General features: G+C 46.4%; 5 protein-coding genes across 7 annotated transcripts; 4 read left to right on the top strand and 1 right to left on the bottom strand.

The window, feature by feature from the left end:
- Nucleotides 1–244: 244 nt before the first annotated feature.
- LOC6603307 (peroxisome biogenesis factor 10) lies at nucleotides 245–1,579 on the top strand. The gene is made up of 2 exons (XM_026994081.1): nucleotides 245–841; nucleotides 900–1,579. The coding sequence occupies exons 1-2, from the start codon at nucleotides 569–571 to the stop codon at nucleotides 1,524–1,526; spliced, it is 900 nt and encodes a 299-aa protein (XP_026849882.1). The 5' UTR covers nucleotides 245–568; the 3' UTR covers nucleotides 1,527–1,579.
- On the bottom strand, nucleotides 1,534–11,215 carry LOC6603308. 2 transcript variants are annotated; one of them, XM_026994075.1, is made up of 4 exons: nucleotides 11,089–11,215; nucleotides 8,802–8,963; nucleotides 5,018–5,382; nucleotides 1,534–4,783 (listed from the first exon to the last, which is right to left on the bottom strand). In XM_026994075.1, exons 3-4 carry the CDS (start codon nucleotides 5,158–5,160, stop codon nucleotides 1,675–1,677), a joined length of 3,252 nt encoding a protein of 1,083 aa, XP_026849876.1. In that variant the 5' UTR covers nucleotides 5,161–5,382; nucleotides 8,802–8,963; nucleotides 11,089–11,215; the 3' UTR covers nucleotides 1,534–1,674. The 2 variants fall into 2 exon arrangements, with proteins under 2 accessions (XP_026849876.1, XP_026849877.1); XM_026994076.1 differs by lacking the exon at nucleotides 8,802–8,963.
- Nucleotides 8,443–10,818, top strand: LOC6603309 (serine/threonine-protein kinase pakB). Its single transcript, XM_026994079.1, has 2 exons — nucleotides 8,443–8,633; nucleotides 9,426–10,818. Exons 1-2 carry the CDS (start codon nucleotides 8,619–8,621, stop codon nucleotides 10,791–10,793), a joined length of 1,383 nt encoding a protein of 460 aa, XP_026849880.1. The 5' UTR covers nucleotides 8,443–8,618; the 3' UTR covers nucleotides 10,794–10,818.
- A 515-nt stretch (nucleotides 11,216–11,730) lies between the features above and the next one.
- LOC6603311 (transmembrane protein 184B) lies at nucleotides 11,731–18,236 on the top strand. 2 transcript variants are annotated; one of them, XM_026994078.1, is made up of 8 exons: nucleotides 11,731–11,794; nucleotides 14,995–15,262; nucleotides 15,337–15,502; nucleotides 15,569–15,827; nucleotides 15,898–16,237; nucleotides 16,335–16,409; nucleotides 16,472–16,556; nucleotides 17,820–18,236. In XM_026994078.1, exons 2-8 carry the CDS (start codon nucleotides 14,996–14,998, stop codon nucleotides 18,080–18,082), a joined length of 1,455 nt encoding a protein of 484 aa, XP_026849879.1. In that variant the 5' UTR covers nucleotides 11,731–11,794; nucleotide 14,995; the 3' UTR covers nucleotides 18,083–18,236. The 2 variants fall into 2 exon arrangements, with proteins under 2 accessions (XP_026849879.1, XP_002028292.1); XM_002028256.2 differs by lacking the exon at nucleotides 17,820–18,236 and adding an exon at nucleotides 16,796–17,672.
- On the top strand, nucleotides 11,744–13,832 carry LOC6603310 (40S ribosomal protein S6). Its single transcript, XM_026994082.1, has 2 exons — nucleotides 11,744–11,794; nucleotides 12,948–13,832. The coding sequence occupies exon 2, from the start codon at nucleotides 12,972–12,974 to the stop codon at nucleotides 13,701–13,703; it is 732 nt and encodes a 243-aa protein (XP_026849883.1). The 5' UTR covers nucleotides 11,744–11,794; nucleotides 12,948–12,971; the 3' UTR covers nucleotides 13,704–13,832.
- Nucleotides 18,237–20,161: the final 1,925 nt, after the last annotated feature.

Genomic DNA, 20,161 nt, shown 5'->3' with positions numbered 1-20,161 from the left:
TGCTTTATCAGTACAGGTACATATATTGCATATTACAAAACGTCCACTGCCTACATGCTGTAAATATTAGAATATTGAACACGTCAAAGGTTAAGAAGAAGCTGAGGCATTCCTTATGGCCGTATTTCACTGTACTTCAAAACCGTACAGTCTGAAAACTAATGGCCTGATGACACTAGACTTGGCTAACTTTGCTGCCAGGAGAGAGATAGCTTGATTGACAAAACGAAAAATTAGTGTTCGTATCCGTATCTAAACACGTCTCCCGGCCATTAGTCGAAGAATGGAGGCAATATCTGTGACAAAACAGAAACAGCCAAATTGACACATATATCTCTCTCGCTCTCACCTCCCATAAGGCTGTCCCGGCTTTTGCAGTTTGCGCTGCATGTTTTTCTTGTGACTTTTTGCAGTTAGTGTCTAGTGTCATACGACCATAGCCGATGGACGGAAAATATCGAGTAAATTCGATGACCGCAGGAACAGCTGATCACGCTATTTTGCACTTTGATCGGCCGTTGCTACCAAAACGATGTTGAAACCTACATTCCAAATAACCAGATAAACAATGGACTTTCGAAAAGCCCGTGCCAGGCAGCCGGAAATCGTGCGATCCGTGCAAAAGGATGCTCGATACACCAACGAGCTGGCCGAGGACTTCTCGGATGTCCTACGCCTCACTGGCCCACGAAATTGGATTAAATTCAATCAAATGTGCAAACTGCTGGCGGAGCTTAGTTATCACGGATTCGCCTCGGTAAACAGCCTTCAGACGCTGGGCGAGGAGTACACGGGCATCATACAAGTAGATGGCAATTACAAGCAAATACCCAGTCGACTGGCAAGTCCTGAAAGTGGTTCTTTTCATACAAATCATAGACTTACAATCTCCTTTGTAGATGCAACTTCTTGCCATTGTCCTCGAGTTTGGTGGAGATGCCCTGTTCATCCGATTATTGCAAAAGCTGGACCTGTATATAGCCAATCACGAGGAGATTCGTCCCGAAGCCAAGCTTCAGCTGAAGAAACTCATCCATCGCCTGAAACAGTCGCCCAGCTATATAAAGGCCCTGCACAAGTCGCTCTTTTACCTGAATTCCAGCAAGTACCAGTTGTCCAAGCGCACCACTGGCATCAACTACGTACTTATCCGCCACTGGCTGCAGCCAGAGTTCTCGCTGTACGGCTACAAGATCCTGGGCGTCATCACATTCCTCCAGGTGACCGTCTCCCTGGCCATCAGCAGCTGGGATGCCTGGCGGGAGCACAAGCGTCAGCAGCTAGAGTCCCTCAAGCAGACGGGTAAACGTTTCCTGCATCGTGCATCGAGTGTCAAGTCGTCGAATCACGATGCCCCTCAGTGCATACTCTGTCTGGAGCCGCGCACCAACTGCAGCCTGACGCCATGCGGCCACATCTTCTGCTGGAGCTGCATTCTGGAGTGGCTGGAGGAGCGCGACGAGTGCCCGCTGTGCCGCGAGTCTCTAAAGAAGTCGCAAGTGATACAACTACAGAATTACGCCTAGGATTATATTTGTATTTTGATTTATTTAAAACAATTATATGTATATACATTGTATACGAGGGTTTTGTGTTTGGTGTGTGTCTTCATTATATATAAATTCTTAAATCTATTTCTATTTACAATAAGCTATATGGTCAAACAGTCAACGTCTATATAATATCTAGATGAACAGTGCGGCTGAAGATCTGCTTACGACGCCGCGACTCGTACGCCGAGCGCGCCTCTGCCGGCGACTCGAAGGCGACCCTGGTATCTCCGGTGGGTTTCCCATCGTCGTTGAAGCGGCGGATAATATCATCGGGACTCAGCTTGTAGTCACTGAAGAAGCGTAGGATGTCCTTCAGCTCAGCCTTAAAGGGGACATTACGCATGGCCACCACACAGCCGGGACGATTGAATTTGTCGGGAATCGAAGAACTGCTGCTGCTGCTGTTGGACACATTCAGTCCTGGCGACAGGCTTCCACTGCCGGCCCCGCTTGGGATGATGGGAGGATCTGGCCTGGCGAACGGATTAAAATGCTGCTTTTGTGAGCTGTTGCTATCCTCATCCTCCTGCCGCTGCCGCTCCTGTGGCACCTGCTGCTGCTGCTGTTGCTGTTGCTGTTGGTTGTCAAAGCGACTGGGACCACGGCGCCTAGACGTAGGCTGTGCAGACCCCTGCCCGCTGGCACCACCGTTGTCGCTCTGCCGTGGCCCATTGCCCCCGGGAAAATAGTCCATAAACGGCTTGTTCATGCGATCCGCAATCTCCTGCGGCGTGATGGCCACCACCCGCAGCCCACGGCCACGGAATCGCCGATTGTGGAACTCCCGAATGGCCTGCTTGGCATTGGGCCCATCGGCAAATTCGATAATGAACTCACCTGAGCTCTGATTGCGATCGTTCAACAGCATTTCGATGTGTTCGATGCGCAGATTCTCCCGGGAGAAGAGTTCCCCCAGATCGTTGACCCTTGTGGCATACTCACAGTTATGAATACGCACGAAATTATCCTCCTGGCGGGGAGGACGCACTGACTCATTCTGGGGGGGCATGGGCATGCCAAAGGGACCGCCACCGTTGTGGTACCGATTAATCGATGCGTCCATGGGTCCTCCTCCTCCTCCTCCTCCATTGTGGTTCTGGTTTTGGTTGCGGTTATGGTTATCCATAATGTTGTTGTTGTTATTGTTATTATTAAATGGAAAATTGGAGCCGCTGTTTTGTTGCTGCAATTGCTGCAGCTGCTGCTGGACAACAAACGGCATTATACCGTTACCCATTGGTCCAGTGTTGCCAAACGGTTGCATGTGATTCTGCTGCAGCTGTAGTTGTTGTTGTTGTGGATGCTGCTGGTCGCGAATTTGATTGTCATCCGCATTGCGTCGCCGCGGATCGCTGTTGTACCTCGCCTGCATGGCGCTCTCCTCGCGCTGCTGCTGTTGTTGCTGTTGCAGCTGGAGCTGCGCCTGCACCTCCTGACGCCTCTTCTGATCTTTGAGCAGCTCCTCCCGCTGGTCGGCCTCTTCCTTCAAGAGCTGCTCGTTGGCCCGACGCTGCTTCTCCTTGGCCTGCAGCATCTCCGCCTGGCTGCTGGGGCGCACCCGCAGCTGCCGGAAGCCTATGTAATGCCGCGATGTGTCCTCCAGGGCCGACAATGCCTCGGTCTCGCGTGCAAACAGCACAAAGGCCACAAACTCGCGGCGATTGTTGGGAGACGGCGCTAGCAGGATATCCACAATGGTGCAAGTGGCGGAGAACATCTTCATGATGTCCTGCTCGGTGGTCAACTGCGGCAGATCCTCCACGTACAGGACATTGAAGCTGGGCAGGCTGCCGCCACCCCGATCGCCGGCATTGCGACCAACGACATCTTGAGGCGGCTGGTGCTGCTGGCTACGCGATTTCTCATCGGCCTGCTCGAATTCTGCATCCCCGATGGGCACAATCTGCACCTGGCGATCGCGGAACATGGTGTTGTTGCGCTGCAGCGCCTTCTGCGCACTGGACACCCGCGAGAACTCTATGTAGGCCACTCCAGTCCGACTGCCATTCACAGTCATGATTTTGATGCCATTGTGGGGTATATAGAGACCCTGGAAGTACTTGCGCAGATCGCTGTAGGAGGTGTTCTGGCACATGCCACTGATCTTCACATAGCAGGTGTCGGCCACCGCCGAGGACATGCCGCCACCGCCGCGAGGGCTGAGACCGCCCCCTCCACCACCTGGTGATCCGCCCACAGAAGGCGATAGCTTGGCTGCCGTCTGCTGCTGGAGGAGCACCTGCTGCTGCTGCTGAAACAACTGCGGATAGATCTGCGCATACGGATTGACACTGGCAAACGCAACGGGCTCCTGCGCTGGCACCATCGCCTGCGCCTGCGGCTGCCTCTGGACCTGTGCCTGCTGCTGTCCCTCCAATTGGGCAGGACTGTTGGACGCTGCTCTGGCTGCCGCCTGCAGAGCGGCAATCAATTTCTGTGCATCGGGGGCCAGTGGCGGTGCTGGGGCTGGTGCCGGGCCATTGGCACTGCTCATATTGTAGTTATTTGTGATATTATTGGTGGTATTGCTGGTCGTATAGTTCTGCAACGAGGGCAGAACGGATGGCACGCCCAGGCCGAGGCCGTGGCCCATTCCCATGCTCATGCCCTGAATACTCCCCAGTCCCGGAAGACTCACGGCGGCAGCAGTCTGCGGGGGATTGGCCCAGGGTGACAGACCGCCAGCAACACCACTCAAGCCGCTGGATTGGAGCTTTAGCTCGCGCTCATTGCTATCGCCACGCTCTAAGCGACGCTTACGGATAGCACGATCACGCTCTCGGTCACGTTCAAGCTCCCTTTCACGTTCGCGTTCTCGCTCACGCAGCTCACGATCGCTGTCCTCAGAGCTGGAGGATCTACTGCGACTACGACTGCGGCTCTGGCGGCGATTCTGGCTGCCACTGGCACTGGCACTGCCGCCTGTGACCTCCGCTAGGACAATGCCGGCCTGCTGCTGGTAGGCCAGAAAAGAGGGAACCTCAGCCTTGCTCTGGCTTTGGCTGAGGAAACTGTTTAGGCCACCAATGATCGGTGGCTGTGGTGTGGCCACAGGGACTTGCATGGGTACGGGCACGGGCACAGGCACTGGTGCCGGGGCAACGACTGGTGTGCGTGCCGTCTCGATGACCTTTTGCATTTCAGCCCGCGATGAAAGCAGCAGGCGCACCTGGATCTCCATGAGTTTCTCGCGATCCTTCAGCATGGCGCAACGGGCATCCTCATCGGTACTAAAGGTTGTTTGTTTTGGGTGGAAAAAAGAGAGAGAAAGGGAGAAAGAGAAGCAACAAATGAGGCTAGGAATTCTCAAAGCATTGTCGGTTTTGTATGAAGAGACGGCACTGGAACCCCCCTCCTGAATCCACCAGGAGCTCTGAGAGCACGCGCCTCCGTACTACTTAGATATCTACTTAATGGACTACATTTTTTGTTTTTTTTTGTTTTGTTTTGTGTGGGCTAACTACCTGAAAGCGATGAAAGCATCGCCCATCTCGCCTCCAATTATGTGGACACCGCCCTCTGGTATCGAGAGGCCCGTGAAGAAATTTCGTATGTCGCGGGCATTTGCCGTCCACGGCAGATTTTGTAACCGAATAATCACACTCATCTTGATCAATCAATTAACATGCAACTTGAAATTTATTTCTTTCTTTTCACCGAGAGCTAGACAGGTGGAAAGACAGACGTATCTCTGGTCCTATCCGACTATCAATGATCCTTCGTTGTGTGCTCTGTCAGAGATTCTTCCATCGCTTATCCGCAGCTCTGGCAAATAGCTTCAGAGGTCTTCAGAGAGAATAGACTCCTTTCAATAATCGCAAGATTCGGTCTGTAAGAAGAATGGAAGACATGTGGATATTATGACAAACGAGTTGAAAAAGTTAGAGGAACTTTAGTTAAATATTAATACTGTGATGCCCGACGTTGCTACCACCTGCCCTGTGCCTCGACAAAAACGTTTCGCCTTGTATTTATTTGTTTTTAATGGTTTTTTTTATACCCGATACTCAAAATGAGTATTGGGGTATATTAGATTTGTGGTAAAAGTGGATGTGTGTAACGTCCAGAAGGAATCGTTTCCGACCCCATAAAGTATATATATTCTTGATCAGCATCAATAGCCGAGTCGATTGAGCCCTGTCTGTCTGTCCGTCCGTCCGTCTGTCCGTCTGTCCGTCCGTCCGTCTGTCCGTCCCATTCAGCGCCTAGTGCTCAAAGACTATAAGAGCTAGAGCAACGATGTTTTGGATACAGACCTCTGTGATATGTCACTGCTAAAAGAATATTTCAAAACTTTGCCCCGCCCACTTCCGCCCCCACAAAGGGCGAAAATCTGTGGCATCCACAATTTCGATGATACGAGAAAACTAAAAACGCAGAATCGTAGAAGATGACTATATCTTCTAGAGTGCAAAATCTGAACCAGATCGTATAATTATTATAGCCAGAATCAAGAAAACAATTTCATTCTTTCTCGCTCTGTCTCTCTCTAACACACAGGTTTCATGGTCGGTTTTGCCAATTGCAAAATATGAGTTCAAGGATCTCAGAACCCATAAGAGCTAGAGCAACCAAATTTGGTATCCACAGTCCTGTGATATCGGACCTTGACCGTTTCGTGTCCAAATTTCACCACACCCCCTTCCGCCCCCGCAAAGGACGAAAATCTGAGGCATCCACAAATCTCAGAGACTATTAAGGCTAGAGTAACCAAATTTGGTATCCGCACTCCTGTTAGATCTCACTATAAAACGTATATCTCAAAATTGCGCTCCACCCCCTTCCGCCCCCACAAAGGACGAAAAACTGTTGCATCCATAATATTGAGGATACAAGAAAACTAAAAACGCAGAATCATAGATAATGATCATGTCTATCAGATTGCTGAATCTGAATCAGATCAGATACTTTTTATAGCCAAAAGGAACAAATCAATTTGCACTGGCTACGCAGCGCCCGACGTCACGCTCAGACTGATTTGCTGTCTCTCTCGCACGCACTCTGTGTCGTGTCGTTTAATATTAGCGGCGTCTGCCGGAGGAGAGCCATACTGACTAAGTATCGGGTATAACTGTAGAGTTGCGGTGTACGCAGCAACTCACAACGTTCCCCCTCGTTTTATGTTTAAAAAGTACATTCTTCCACAAAAATATTCATAGACTATAGACTATGCCCCAAAAGAATGAAATAGATATTTGATGCCTACAAATGCGATCGATCTCCTTTAATTTATGCCATATCATATCAAGATCTGTTTGGACAGTGGAAATATCTTTAAAAACTATATACTTAATGGATTTCAGAGATTCAAACGGATTTCCAACATCCAGCACGAACATTTTTGATTTCCGACTTCCGACTATAGTCCGACCTATGATTAGAATCGAATCCATAGATACTTTGATTACCATTTTTCAGAATAGAGTACCCAGTTTTTCCATTAAATAATAGCGTCAGGCAATGAAATTACAGACCATTTTATGACCTATCATGGGTACTTATAGATCAATATCTTTGCAAGATGTTCAAGTACTATTATGCTATTTTGCTGAAAGGGTTTCCACACATTCACCAATTCATTTCCTTTTCCCACTGGAAATACATATTTGGTTGCAAAATGTTGTAATATTTTCCCTTAATTTATAGCGTCAGGCAGTAAAATAATCGATTTCTATCAAACGATTAGCAGTTTTAGGTATCAAGTTCTTCGAGTCTTGAATATAAGCAAAATGTCAGAGAAGAAACAATGTTTCCCACCTCTAATTATTGATTTTCCTTAGCTATATTTCAGAATAAAACTTCAGGCTTAGCCAGACTTATGATCAGAATCTTCAGATTTCATATTAGCTAATTTTCCTTGAATTACCATTCTCCAGAATAGAGGTTTCCCCTATTCAAAGCATCAGGCCATGGATCCATATCTCTCGAACAGCTTAAAGAATACGCCAAGGTCTGAGCTCCGTCTTTAGCGCTCCCATAGATCTCTCTACCTCCCGATTCTTCATTTCCGATACAAGCAAATCTTTGTTTGTGGCTATACGAGGACTTCCTGAGTGGAAAAGCCTCTCTGCTACTGATATTTATCGGTGGATTCGCCTGCACACATTTCGGGTTACACCATTCGCGAATAATCTCGCATTTTCTCATGACAATAATCTACGGTCTGGGGCCAGGTGTCTGTTTAGGGTATTGCATAAGACGAGACCAGTTTTTCCAATCAGCTGTGAGTCGTTTTCCCAGGCGAAAAAAAAAAAACTCCACTCGAGGAAGATCTGAATGGGTCGGTGGCTCACTTACCCAGGAGGCGGCGGTGGCGGGTGACCTTCGCACATGATCTTCCACAGACACGAAAGAGGAAGATGGAAGAGTTGTCCCTACCTATTGGTACGCCCCCATCAAATGGAGGCTGTGGCATGATCCACCATGAGATCATTCCTCCATTCATCCACATGATCATTAGTCGGCTCCGATTTCCTCATTAAGAGACGCATTCAATTAGCTGAACCGGGGGACACCATGCAAACTGCTTTCCCGAAAAAGAAATGCCACGAATAACCCGTTGTTGTTTTTGCTTTGGTTCGTAATGGGAAAGCTATTATGCAGCTTAAATTCAATTGCAACTCAAGACTCGATACTCGATCGACCCAAAACACAAACACAGAGCCAGCCAGCAGACACCAGACAGCAGACAGCAGGAGGAGCAAGTGCATGAAGCCTGATCCGATCCGATCCGTTCCGAACCGATCGGTTTGTCAGTGTTTCGATGTCAAAGACATTAAGAGTCGGGGAGCTGCTGCTGTCGTCTATTAGCGCGGCGCTTCAGGAAACCCAAAACTCCACTTCACACTCCTCACAAACAGTCGGCAGCGACTCCTTCCGCTTGGCTATATAAAAAGCATTGTTGGCCATGTGGCCTGGCAGTAACACCAACGAATTGACCGCGTAACCGTCTCCGAAGTCGGTGTTAATCATCTCGTCATCGCCAGTAGCTCTGTGATCCGTGAATTGATTGAATCGTTGATCGCATCGACTGATCGATCGCATGCATCGTTAAGGATTAAAGCAATGAGAATCCGCACAGTGAGTGTGATTGATCGATGTGTGCCTCAAACTATGGACTGTGATGTTTTTTTTTTGTCCAATCTGTGATTTACCCCGCTTTTCAAAGCGATCCTTTAAGCACTTTAAGGATCACAAATCACTCAGGAAAATCACAAATGTTTTTGGGGTTAATGAAGAGCAACTTACTGTTTTATTTCCTATTAGATTTGCACCTAATCTTTAGTTCTTGCAATAAATGTCCGCCACAATCAATCATTCAGTTGATAAACCCTTTGATAGTTCTTTATACACATGTACATATATTCCACACTGTCGTTATCATTTATATATCCTCTCTAAGGGAATTCTCTGAAATACACAATTTAAAACCAGATTAGATGAACACTGAACTCCAGTTGGCATGAGAAAGATGAGAAACACATTAAAATATAATAGCTAATGTAAGATGGAAGACTAATGTTTGTGGAACCACTCAAGGGCCTTACTAACCCAGAGATCTATTCGAATGACAACAACAAAAATAGCTATCGTGATTAAAATGAACCGATTAGACATCTATAGATCCACTATTTTATTGTCCTATAATCTCTAAAGGTATTTACGACTGAAAAACTAAAGTATCGCAAGGCAATCAAAGCTAAAACTCCTAAAATACCATTGATACTGATCGTATTTCTAAAAAATACACCAAAATCCAACCCCCAATCTTTCTAGGGCCTTACTAAACCCAAAGATCGATTCAAATTGCAAAAAAGAAAACCGAAAAGAAAGATTTTTCAGATAGAAAACTAAAAAATAATGATGGTTTAGGTTCCCTGCTTTCAGACAATGGCCGCTTTGGGCCTTCTAATGCTTGTTGGCGTCCATGGAACCACCATAATCAGCATTAAATACCCGCAAACACTAATGCAGCAGCAGAAGGCAGGCGGCGATGTGGGGCTGGAGCATCCGCAGCCGGCAAAGCGGGACCTTAGCCTGAGCTATGCGGCCACCAATATTGATTCCAAGGAGGGGACACGAGTCAAGACCATCACCGTGATCAAGAATGTGGGTGGCGTCGGCGGTGAAGTGCAGAGGCAGCAGCAGAAGCTGGCCATCGATCCGTCACTGCATCAGAACGAGGATTGGGCGAGTGCATTTCGTGATAACTTTGACTCCTATGGGGCCCTGCCCGATGTCCCCGATATAGACGATTTGTTTGAGTTTGTGAATCGCAAGAAGCCCGACGAGGCACCGAAGAAGGCACTGGAAGCGGAGCCCAAGCCCAAGCCAAAGCCCAAGCCCGTAGAGGAGACGACCACCAGGAAGGCCGTCAGCGAGCAGAGCGAGAGTAGTGGCAGCAGCAGTAGTAGCGGTAGCGGTAGCGCTAGCACCAGCAACAGTGACAGCGATGAGGCAGTGGTGGAGAAGATCAAGGGTGATGCCGAGCTGCTGCCACACATTAAGCAGGCGAATATCCTACGTCTGCAGGCGGCCCAGGCACGCGCATCCATGGAGAGTCGCCTGAAGACGCGCGAGTCCCTAATAGCCGTCAACTACTCGACGCCCATGCACCAGGTGACGCAGTACTTTGACAACTATGTCCAGGGAGTGCCCAATGGCTACGATTACTCCAAGCCATGCGGTCCCCCGCCTGGGGGTATTAGCTACCAGGTGACGACGCCCTCGGGACGCACCTACGACATACCGCAGAGCAATAGCAGTGGCACAGGAGGCGGCAATCATCCCTACTTGGCACCGTCGCTTACGAAGAAGACGCAGATTCCGCCACAGGCTCCGGCACAGCCTCAACAGCCGCAGGGGCAGCAGCCTCAGCCTCAACAGCCGCCTAATTACTCCTCGGTAAACTCGATTGTGCCGCCCGTTGGCAATCCTCCTCCTCAGCCACAGACGCAGCCTCCGTTTCAGCAGCAGCCGCAGCCCCAGCCCCAGCAGCCAAGTGGTGGAATACTGCCGCCTCTTCCGGCAGTCGGCAATGGGATCTCCACCAGCCAGCGGCCCTATGTGGCGCCGAGGCTGCGCAACAATGGCCTTGGCATCAGTCGGGGACCGGTGTCACCTTTGCCACCGCTAGGCTCGCCGCCCCAGCAGGCGCCCAGCTTCCGCTCTGGCATCTTTGGAGGCGGTGGCGGCCCAAATCGTCCAAACACGCTGCGTTCACGTGGCCTAAAGTATTGACCGCAAACTACATATGTATATATTCGGGTCTACAAACTGTACCTTAACTTAAGCATCAAGAGAGTTTCCTAATAAACACAACACATACTATGCCAGAATGAAAAAATCAATAGCGGGCTGCTGGCCTGCGCATCTTCACTACTTTTCACTTGAATGGATTTTTAGTTTACTTTCACTAAGAACACGGTTTTTTTTTGGTCAGCGACTTAGATATTAAACGCCCTGGTCGTTGGGGTGCTCCTGTTGTGCGTTGGACGCCGTACGAGTACGATTTATTCAATGAACTTTTACTCACCTCACACCAAATGGGAAACCATACAAATACGCAACTTATTCGAGGGGCCAATGCACAAAGACAATTAGGGTTCGGTTTTGCTGCAAGCGCTATATATTTATTCGGTTAATTTCTATTGCTTATTCAATGTGAAGTCTAGAATTTCCCACAACAAAAATGCTGTAATTGCTGAATTGTGACAGTGATAGAAAAAACATGGCGGCCACACACGATTGGCTCTATCGATATATATACCCAACGATACACAGGGTTGCAAAAACATCGGTTTGGTTTGGTGCGATAAGTGGAAATTCCATCGATAGTGGGCCGATACTTCAATCGATGGTTTTGCACCGCCTCTAATGCATATCGTGCGTAATTTCCATTTATTTTGCTCCTGCTTTCATCAAATGTTTTCACACACTTGAACTGCATAAATAATTACAGAAATTGTGTAAAGACCTTGCAACGAGTGCACTAATCACGTATTAAATATTTGCCTTGGTGTTCGCTTTCGTTTTCGGGCATAACGAACGCTTTTCCAGACGCAGTCCGCACACAACTAAACGTCGACGTCAGTGGGCGACGCGCAAAAAAAAAATCCCGAGAATTGCGATAGAAAAGAGTGCACGCACAAACTGAAGCAAAGCGAAAACTAAAAGGAATTTTTGCACTGGGAAAAACGCAAGCGCCAGCGCCAATCGTGGAGAGTTGTTTTTTAAAAAAGGTAATGTAAATTTAATTAATATCTGCTGCAGTGCAAACAACAGTTTCGTCTGTTTGTGCATGTGTGTGTGCGAGTGTGTGAAAAAGTTGTTTTCCCTGAAATGTCAGGTTTTTTTTTTTTGGGTAAAAATAACCAATTTCGATGACGAAATTACAGAAACGGGATTCAGTTTCCAGAGATTTTGAGTGTGTGTTGTTACTTAAAATAATTTTCGCATTGATAAGACAGGTGGTGTATCTGTGGCAGCCACAAAGCAGTGCCCGTGTGCGTGAGTGTGTGTGTGGGGGGGTTGATAAGCACCTCTTCGAGAGAGTCTCCCACAAAGGTCGCATATGGCTGGCATTTCGAGTCTTCGTTTTACCAATATTTTGACAGCTCGAAAATCAATTTAAGTGGCTCTGAAGCTGAAGCCCCACAAAGCGCACTCTGTCTCTCCCTCCCTTCCATCTTCCATCTCTCTGTCTCTCTCTCTTCCCAGCTGTACAAATATGTAATTAACACTGACTGATTTTTCAACTTATTTTTGCGACTTCCCCCTCGCATTATTCAATATATGCCACTCTGTCTGTTTGTTTTTCTTGCTCCTTTTTTTTTGGCTTGGTTCTATGGAGACTGAGTGTGTGGTGAGTGTGGGAGTGGAGCGCCATCTCCCATCCGCCAATTTCTGTGTATCTTCGACGGCAGCAACTTGTTGTTGGTTCTTCTTTTGTGCAGTGTGGTGGCTTCTGTGGCCTCGAGTGTCGCGAGATTGGTACGCAAATTCATTCGTTTATCGCCTTTTGTGTGTGCGCCTGAAAAGCCATCATCATGATTGGGATTCAGCGTTGGCCCCGAGCTCGTGACTCATGTCCGAGCCTTACGTACGCGTTATCTGGAGTAGTAATTTAAGTGATTTTGTACGTATATTGTTAAAACCCCTGTATTCCCTGTAGAAAATATCGTTGGTATCGGTAGAAAATAGTACCAATCACTGTAGAACACAGTTGTTATCCCTGTAGTAACCTAACCTAAATAGTAACATAACCAGTGTTGAGTAGTACTCTTGTAGAAACCAGTGTTGATTAAGCATTTTATAAAAATCGTCGCATCATTCCCGAGAATATTCGAGAACAAGTTTTCACAGCGTCTACTTTGCTCTTTTCCGAACATTCAGCATCAAGAAAAAGCTTAAATCAAGATGAAGTTGAACGTTTCGTATCCGGTGAGAGGCACCCAGAAGCTCTTTGTGGTAAACGACGAGCACTCGTTGCGTATTTTCTACGACAAGCGCATGGGCGCTTTGGTTCATGCCGATCCCCTTGGCCCCGAGTGGAAGGGCTATGTGCTGCGCATCACCGGGGGCAACGACAATCAGGGCTTCCCCATGATGCAGGGCATTTTGACATCGGAGCGTGTTCGTCTGCTGCTGAAGGATGGCCAGCCGTGCTATCGTGCTCGTCGCGATGGCGAGCGCAGGCGCAAGTCCGTGCGCGGCTGCATCGTCAACTCGAACATCTCGGTGCTGGCTTTGGTGGTCGTCTCCAAGGGCGAAAACGACATTCCCGGACTCACGGACATTACCTTTCCGCGTCGCATGGGTCCCAAGCGTGCCAGCAAGATTCGCAAGTTGTTCAATCTGTCCAAGGATGACGATGTTCGTCGCTATGTGGTGCGCCGCCAGCTGCCGGCCAAGGAGAACAAGAAGGCCACCTCCAAGGCCCCCAAGATACAGCGTCTGATCACGCCCGCCAAGTTGCAGCGCCGGCGCCACTTCATTGCCGAGCGCAAAGCGCGCAAGACCAAAGAAAAGGCCATGGCCGTCGAGTATGCCAAATTGTTGGCCCTTCGCAAGAAGCAGTCGAAGGCTCGCCGCCAGTCGGAGAAGCGTCGTCGTTCGCTCTCCGTACGCCGTTCCTCGGCTTCGGCCTAGACGAGTGGATCCATCCCCATTTAAAATCTCTTATGATCTCTCAACAACCAAATCAGCTTAATTTCTCCAAGAAGGAGAACCTTAAATAAATGAAAAGTAGTTTGCGTTTGGTGGTTTCACGTTGTAGCTGTAGCGTTCGTCATGTTTCTTGTAGTAAAGTCATATTTCATGTCTGGCCACGTGCTTTAAGCTGTATTAAGCTTTACAACATTGGCTACTGTCTCTGTTACTTTACCCACACTACATTTACGGCTTGCCACGTGGAACGGTTTTAAAGTAGGGTTTTGTTTTAATTCTGTAACGTTTTGGTGTTTCTATCCAGTAATCGAAGAGTTTCCCGGAAAACTGCATTGCTGCACCTTAATGGGGATTTTTTTTTAATTCTATATTGTGTAAGCTTGTAATTTAGTCTTGTTTTATGACTGTTTTCAACACTGCCAATTGGTATATGCTTTTTCTTAGTCTAATTAACGGCATTTCAAATGTTTTTATTGTGATGTTTACCAGCACTACCATATGTTTCCCTCCATGTATCACACATGTGCCATTTGAAGTGCTTTCCTTCGCTTCTGCCTCATTCCGATCAATTTCAATGGACTCCGAAGCTATTTTTGTACGCCTCATTAACTGCACAGTGATCTTGCTGTCTCCCCAGAAAAGCTTTCCATGGATTTCGGACCGCCCACCCAAAGATTCCAGTTGAATGAACTCTCCTCTCGCCGAGTGGTGCATCGATTCGGTGTTTCAATTGTGAATATTCAATGGATGCGAGTATATAATGGTTGTTTCATGCCTATTTACTGATTGTGCTCGCCCGCTGTGCCAATCGATATGGAGCGCCTGGGAGTGACCCTGAGACAGGTGGCATAACTCTTGTGCTCGTCCCAAAGTCCATTATTAATATTGGATTGCGTGATGATCTAATGCGCGCCCAGCCATCCAGCCCAACCACCCTTTCTGCTTTCTGTCGCTGCTTTTCTGCTCCACATTCTCTATTTCGTTTTTAGTTGTTGACCCAATTCGTCCACAAACATTGTTGCAAGTTCTCTTGATGGTTGCCATGGCGTGCCTGCCACACAGCCAGTGTCTGGCCTGGCCTGGCGTCGCCTCGCCTCGCCTCGTCGTTGTTTCGAAACGATGTTCGTATGAAAGTCGAAACGAGAATGTAAACAGTTGCCGCCTTGCTCGAGCTGTCTAATCTGCCTAGCCCTAATCATATTTGGAGTACATTTTAGCTGTAATTCATCTGGAAATACCCACCTTACAATAAAATTGCCTCCTGTACTTCCAGCATGAGCACAACGGCCGCCAGTCTCATTGAGGCGGCTCTAAATGCCAGCAGCAGCTTGGCTGCTAGCAACTCAACAGTGACAACATCAACCACAAGCACAACAACAGTGAAACCCAATACCAATTACGTTGTCCAGGTGAAGGATCCAATGAGTGCGCCCCTCGAGCCACTGCTCCACGTGGGCGATGGGATATTCCTGCAAACGAAGACCGCCCAGGTGCTAGCGGGTGTCTGTGTATGGGCCGCACTATTCATCACCTGTCAACAGGTAAGTGCTTGACGATTATTCCTATCCCCTATACCGTTGGCTAATGTTTACCTGCTTTTGTCCTTCCGCACCAGATCTATCAGCATCTGCGCTGGTACACAAATCCTCAGGAGCAGCGCTGGATTGTACGCATACTGTTCATTGTGCCCATCTATGCGACATACTCGTGGATCAGTTTGTTGTTCTTCAACTCGGATAATGTCTATATATACTTTTTCACAGTAAGAGATTGCTACGAAGGTCAGTAGTCCCGCGGAGTGCCTGTTTCTTGAAAGCTAATCTCTTGTATCCTTTATTCCCGTACAGCCTTTGTCATTTACAACTTCTTGTCGCTGTGCTATGAATACCTCGGCGGCGAGGGTAATATTATGTCGGAGATACGCGGTAAACCCATCAAGACCTCTTGTTTGTACGGCACATGCTGCCTGAAGGGCAAGACCTACACGATTGGCTTCCTGCGCTTCTGCAAGCAGGCCACATTGCAATTCTGTTTGGTAAAGCCGCTGGTGGCGTTCATCATTATATTTCTGCAGGCCTTTGGGCACTACCATGATGGTGACTGGAGGTATGATGGAGGCAGCAGCACCAAAAGAAAAGAGACGCCACTATAACTCTCCTTTTTGTCTCCCTTTCAGTGCCGATGGTGGTTATATTTACATCACAATCATCTACAACATTTCCGTATCGCTTGCCCTGTATGGACTGTATCTGTTTTACTTTGCCACACGTGATCTTTTGACTCCGTTCGAGCCCGTCTTGAAGTTCTGCACCATCAAATCGGTGATATTCTTGTCGTTTTGGCAGGGCGTGGGCCTGGCCATACTGGAGAAGGCCAATGTGATCTCGCCCATTGTGGACAGTGCGGGCACTGTGGCCACAGAGGCGGGCACTGTTTCGGCCGGCTATCAGAACTTTTTCATATGCATTGAAATGCTTTTCGCTGCGATTGCGCTGCGCTATGCGTTCCCCTATCAGGTATGTGGCAATGCCGATAAGATAGAGCCCCATAGAACGTGTAAAATTAGGAATTTCTACTTGATAGGTATTTGATTTCCCTTTTAAATTGTTTTAGGTATATGCACGCAGCTGCATTAGCGATGGCCATGGACGTTCTGTCACCATGCAGTCGATTTCTAGCAGTCTAAAGGTATGATTCGAAACTCCCCTTTGCAATTGCAACTAATTGAAAATGTTCTCTCGTCTCGCCAGGAAACAATGAATCCAAAGGATATTATGACAGATGCTATACACAACTTCCATCCGCAATATCAGCAGTACACGCAATACAGCTCAGGTGCGTTTTGAAGCCGCCCCACTTTCTCCTTTCTTTGTTTTTTTGTTTTTCACTCGTTATGTGTGGTGTGCTCGTTTATGTGCCTGCTCTTCTATTCTTCTATTCTTCTACTCTTCTACATTTTCTTCTTATCTTTACTTCTGTGTTCGTTTTGTTTGCCTGACATTCTTCCCTCCATTTGCGTTATGTTTTTTCACTATTTTGTTTCTTTTTTTCTTGTTTTTTCTTATCTTTTGCAGAAGTAACCTCGGCGCAGCGTTACGAAAAGCTCTAAAATATATACGAAATTAAGCAAAAGCAAAACTCTAGCGATGCTCGCTACCAAAAAAAAAAATCAAAATCCAAAAAAAAAAAACACTAAAAACGGACACAATACGAAATGAAGCAAAATACAAAAATACAAAATACAAAACTGTACTTATAGCTTATGTCCCTCCACTGCAGTTGCCTTACAGATGATGAAAGAGAGACAGAGAGAGAGAGAGAGAGATACGTACTAGGCCTAGTTACTTACTAAAACACACAATCAAATGCTGAAAGCTGCAACAGAAAACGCCTTAGGGATGACCCAACCATCCCGAACCCACCCCCATCCCCCACCCCCAGCCCTCTTCTAACCATTCTACTTTGTTTTGTGTTTGTGCCCCGTCTGTGTACTTTTTTGTATTTCTTATTTTTAAAAACTCTTAAATTTAAGCATTTTTTTAAACAAATTATTTAAATGTTAGCATATACGTTTAAATGACCTTCTGATAACATACCAACAACAAAAACCAACAATAATATGTAAACTATTATACATATACGTAAACAAATGATTTTATTACATATATTGTATTGTATGGCAGTAGATTCCGTTTTCCCAACCCAACCCCAACCCCAACTCGAACCCCTTCAGGCAGCATTTACTTTTCGCTCAAAAGATACCAAAAAAAGCAAAAACCCCAGAGTTTTCTTTTAGTTTCTCTTTGTTTTCCCCTCCCTTTTGTGATAGACCTCAAACCCTAAGCTCTTGTCGTGCTTTCGTCTATATATTTCGTGTTTCTTTGTAAATGTTTAAATCTTTAAATCAAATTGTATAAAATATCTAGAAAATAAATGTACAAATAAGCTTGACTTTTGCCTTGTTTTCTGCCTGCTGCATGTTTCTCTTGACTTGACTCGACTCGACTCGAATGATATGATTCTTCTTGTACATACATAGAAATACATACACACATATGTAGCCTATGATTAAGAGCTCCCTAACCCCTCTGACCTCAGGTGGCAAGAACTCGCGTGGCATACGCGTCTCCAGCTACGATCCCGACGATCCGAACTCTGGCGGCGGTGGAGCATTGCAGGAGGCCTCACAGCATCAGCAGCCGACCAGCGGTGGCTACAACGCAGTGGCCAGCGGACCCCTGGCCTCCAAGACGCTGGGAAACCAAAGGAAATTCGCACCGGGGGGACAGCGTGTGGCAACGATTAGCCAGAACTACAATGAGAAGACCATGCTGCTAAGCAGCGACGATGAGTACCAGTAGAACAAGGAACAATAGAGTTTCAAGGATCATTTTTATATATTTGAATTTATCTGTTGTATTCTCTTTGATTCGAATTGATTTTTTATTGCTTGTACAATAATCTTAAGTAGCAAAAAAAACCAAAAAAAAAAAAGGAACAACAACAACAAAAAAACAGCAAGAGAGAGCATTAAAACCCTATAGGCAATTAATGATTGTAGCCCACACGAATCACGAATCGTGTGTGTCTCTGTGTGTGTGCGTGCAATGAACTTTTTTTTGTACTTGTATTCCATTTATACAATATGTAGAGCATCTCTTCTGTAAATTGTCCAACAATATTATTGTAAAAGCGATAAAGCTATAAATGAAACTGAAAACTGAACAAAAATCAAAAAAATATTAACAGAAACTGCACTTCTTGCGTCTCACGAACCGTCTACAGGCTGCTTCTACAATAACAAATACAAGTAAAACCAGAAAAAAGGAGAATATATTTATAAGCAAAGGGCTAATTTTTAATGCATAATTAACACACAAACACAAAAAAAAAACAGAAAACATATTTAGAGCGAATTTGTTGGCTACGCGACGAAGGAAGATAATTAGGTGAATGAATGTTGAATCCCCATTCCGGACACGAAAATGTATAAAAGAATTTTACCCTGTACAAACAGATATTCCAAGAACTCCAAAGGATTGTCCCAACAGTATTTTGATATATAGCCAGGCTTCTCATCAAATAAATACGTGTGTGTGCATGGGCCAGAGAAAACCAGAAGGAAAACCATAGGAAAAAGTCAAATTATGTATAATTATGTGGAGGGAGGGGAGAAAGTGAGAAGAGAATTGAAGTTAAACCAAAGCAGAAACGTTTTTATGTACATTTTTTCGTTAATAATATGAAATGAAAATAAATTAAATGTCATAAAATACACCAAAAACTAATTTATGTATATAATATTTGAATTCTTTTCCTTGGCGGGCTTTCGTCTGGTGAAAGGAATTAATCGACAAGTCAGTGCTTTTACCTTTTTCAGTTGAATAAGGCTCATTCCTTTGGGTGTCTAATATTTATGTGCTCACCAGGTACATGACAGATCGTGAAACCTTCTTTAAACATCAGTTTTTTGTTTATTCTTGCCCAACTAGCAACCAGATTTTGAATTTTCCGTCTTCGCGCCACAATTCTCATCCTTTACAGCACTGCACTGTCTGCCAGCACTGATATGTATCGTTGATCGCCGCCGATAAAAAAGCAAATTTCGGGAGGAGGGAAAGCAAAGTCAAACGTATTTCGGTTCAGTTTCTGGTTTTGAAACGGAAGATAATCCACACACCTATTACCCTATGCAATAGCACCTAAACTATAGGAACTCCTACGATTTGTACACCATATGTGGCCCAGTTGGTTCACCTATAGGAGGGGAGAGAAGACGAGGAGCAGAAACTTTCGCTCTCCTTTTGTATTAGGTGTGGAAGGGGGAGCGGTGCAATTGGCGAGGGAGATGCGAAAACGAGCAATTAGGAGAAGAGCGTGAAGTGTGAAATGAGCAAGCACTAAGCGCCCTACGCATCTAACCATTCCGCCACCTTTCCCCCCGCTCCCGCATAGACCCATCAACAAGTGTCGTGCCGACAAACACACACTTGCGATCTACCGTTTTCAGTTGGAGGGGGAGAGACCACGAGCAGAAACGAATGTCAAATGAGCGAACGATTAGAAACAGGAGCAAAGGGAGAGCATGGAATGAGCGTCCACCTAAGTCACGTCCGCATCTTTGCCGCTTTCACAGCTTCCATTGTTTCCCGTGCTCCTTCGCCAGGCCACAAGTCAGCTTGTTTCGGGCCGTGAAAACCGGGAAAATAGGGGAAAACCATTAGAAAAAGTTCGCGCAATTAGAGTAAAGTGCAAGTGTGAAGTGCAGCCTGTTATTAAAAGTAAAATATTTGTAAAAATCATGCTTTAAGTGCCATAAATAGTGCGTGCGTCTGGTGCGGGGGTGACTGATCATGATGGTTAATGTGCTTAAATAAGTGCATATATTCACTACAGATGCATATATGCCATATATAAAAACATATATCTTTTTTTTCTTT

The sequence above is a fragment of the Drosophila persimilis genome, unplaced genomic scaffold (assembly GCF_003286085.1).
Source record: "Drosophila persimilis strain 14011-0111.01,24,50 unplaced genomic scaffold, DperRS2 tig00001210-arrow-arrow-pilon, whole genome shotgun sequence".
NCBI classification, from domain to species: Eukaryota; Metazoa; Arthropoda; class Insecta; order Diptera; family Drosophilidae; genus Drosophila; species Drosophila persimilis.
The sequence above is the reverse complement of the archived record's forward strand: the minus strand, read 5'-3'. Positions and strand labels throughout refer to the sequence as shown.

Coding starts and splice junctions, on each gene's coding strand:
- LOC6603307 (XM_026994081.1), top strand. CDS start 569: ATGGACTTTCGAAAAGCCCGTGCCAGGCAGCCGGAAATCGTGCGATCC. Junction 842..899: donor AGCAAATACCCAGTCGACTG/GCAAGTCCTGAA, acceptor TCTCCTTTGTAG/ATGCAACTTCTTGCCATTGT.
- LOC6603308 (XM_026994075.1), bottom strand. CDS start 5,160: ATGAGTGTGATTATTCGGTTACAAAATCTGCCGTGGACGGCAAATGCC. Junction 4,784..5,017: donor GATGCTTTCATCGCTTTCAG/GTAGTTAGCCCA, acceptor AACAACCTTTAG/TACCGATGAGGATGCCCGTT.
- LOC6603310 (XM_026994082.1), top strand. CDS start 12,972: ATGAAGTTGAACGTTTCGTATCCGGTGAGAGGCACCCAGAAGCTCTTT.
- LOC6603311 (XM_026994078.1), top strand. CDS start 14,996: ATGAGCACAACGGCCGCCAGTCTCATTGAGGCGGCTCTAAATGCCAGC. Junction 15,828..15,897: donor TACCATGATGGTGACTGGAG/GTATGATGGAGG, acceptor TCTCCCTTTCAG/TGCCGATGGTGGTTATATTT. Junction 16,410..16,471: donor CGATTTCTAGCAGTCTAAAG/GTATGATTCGAA, acceptor TCGTCTCGCCAG/GAAACAATGAATCCAAAGGA.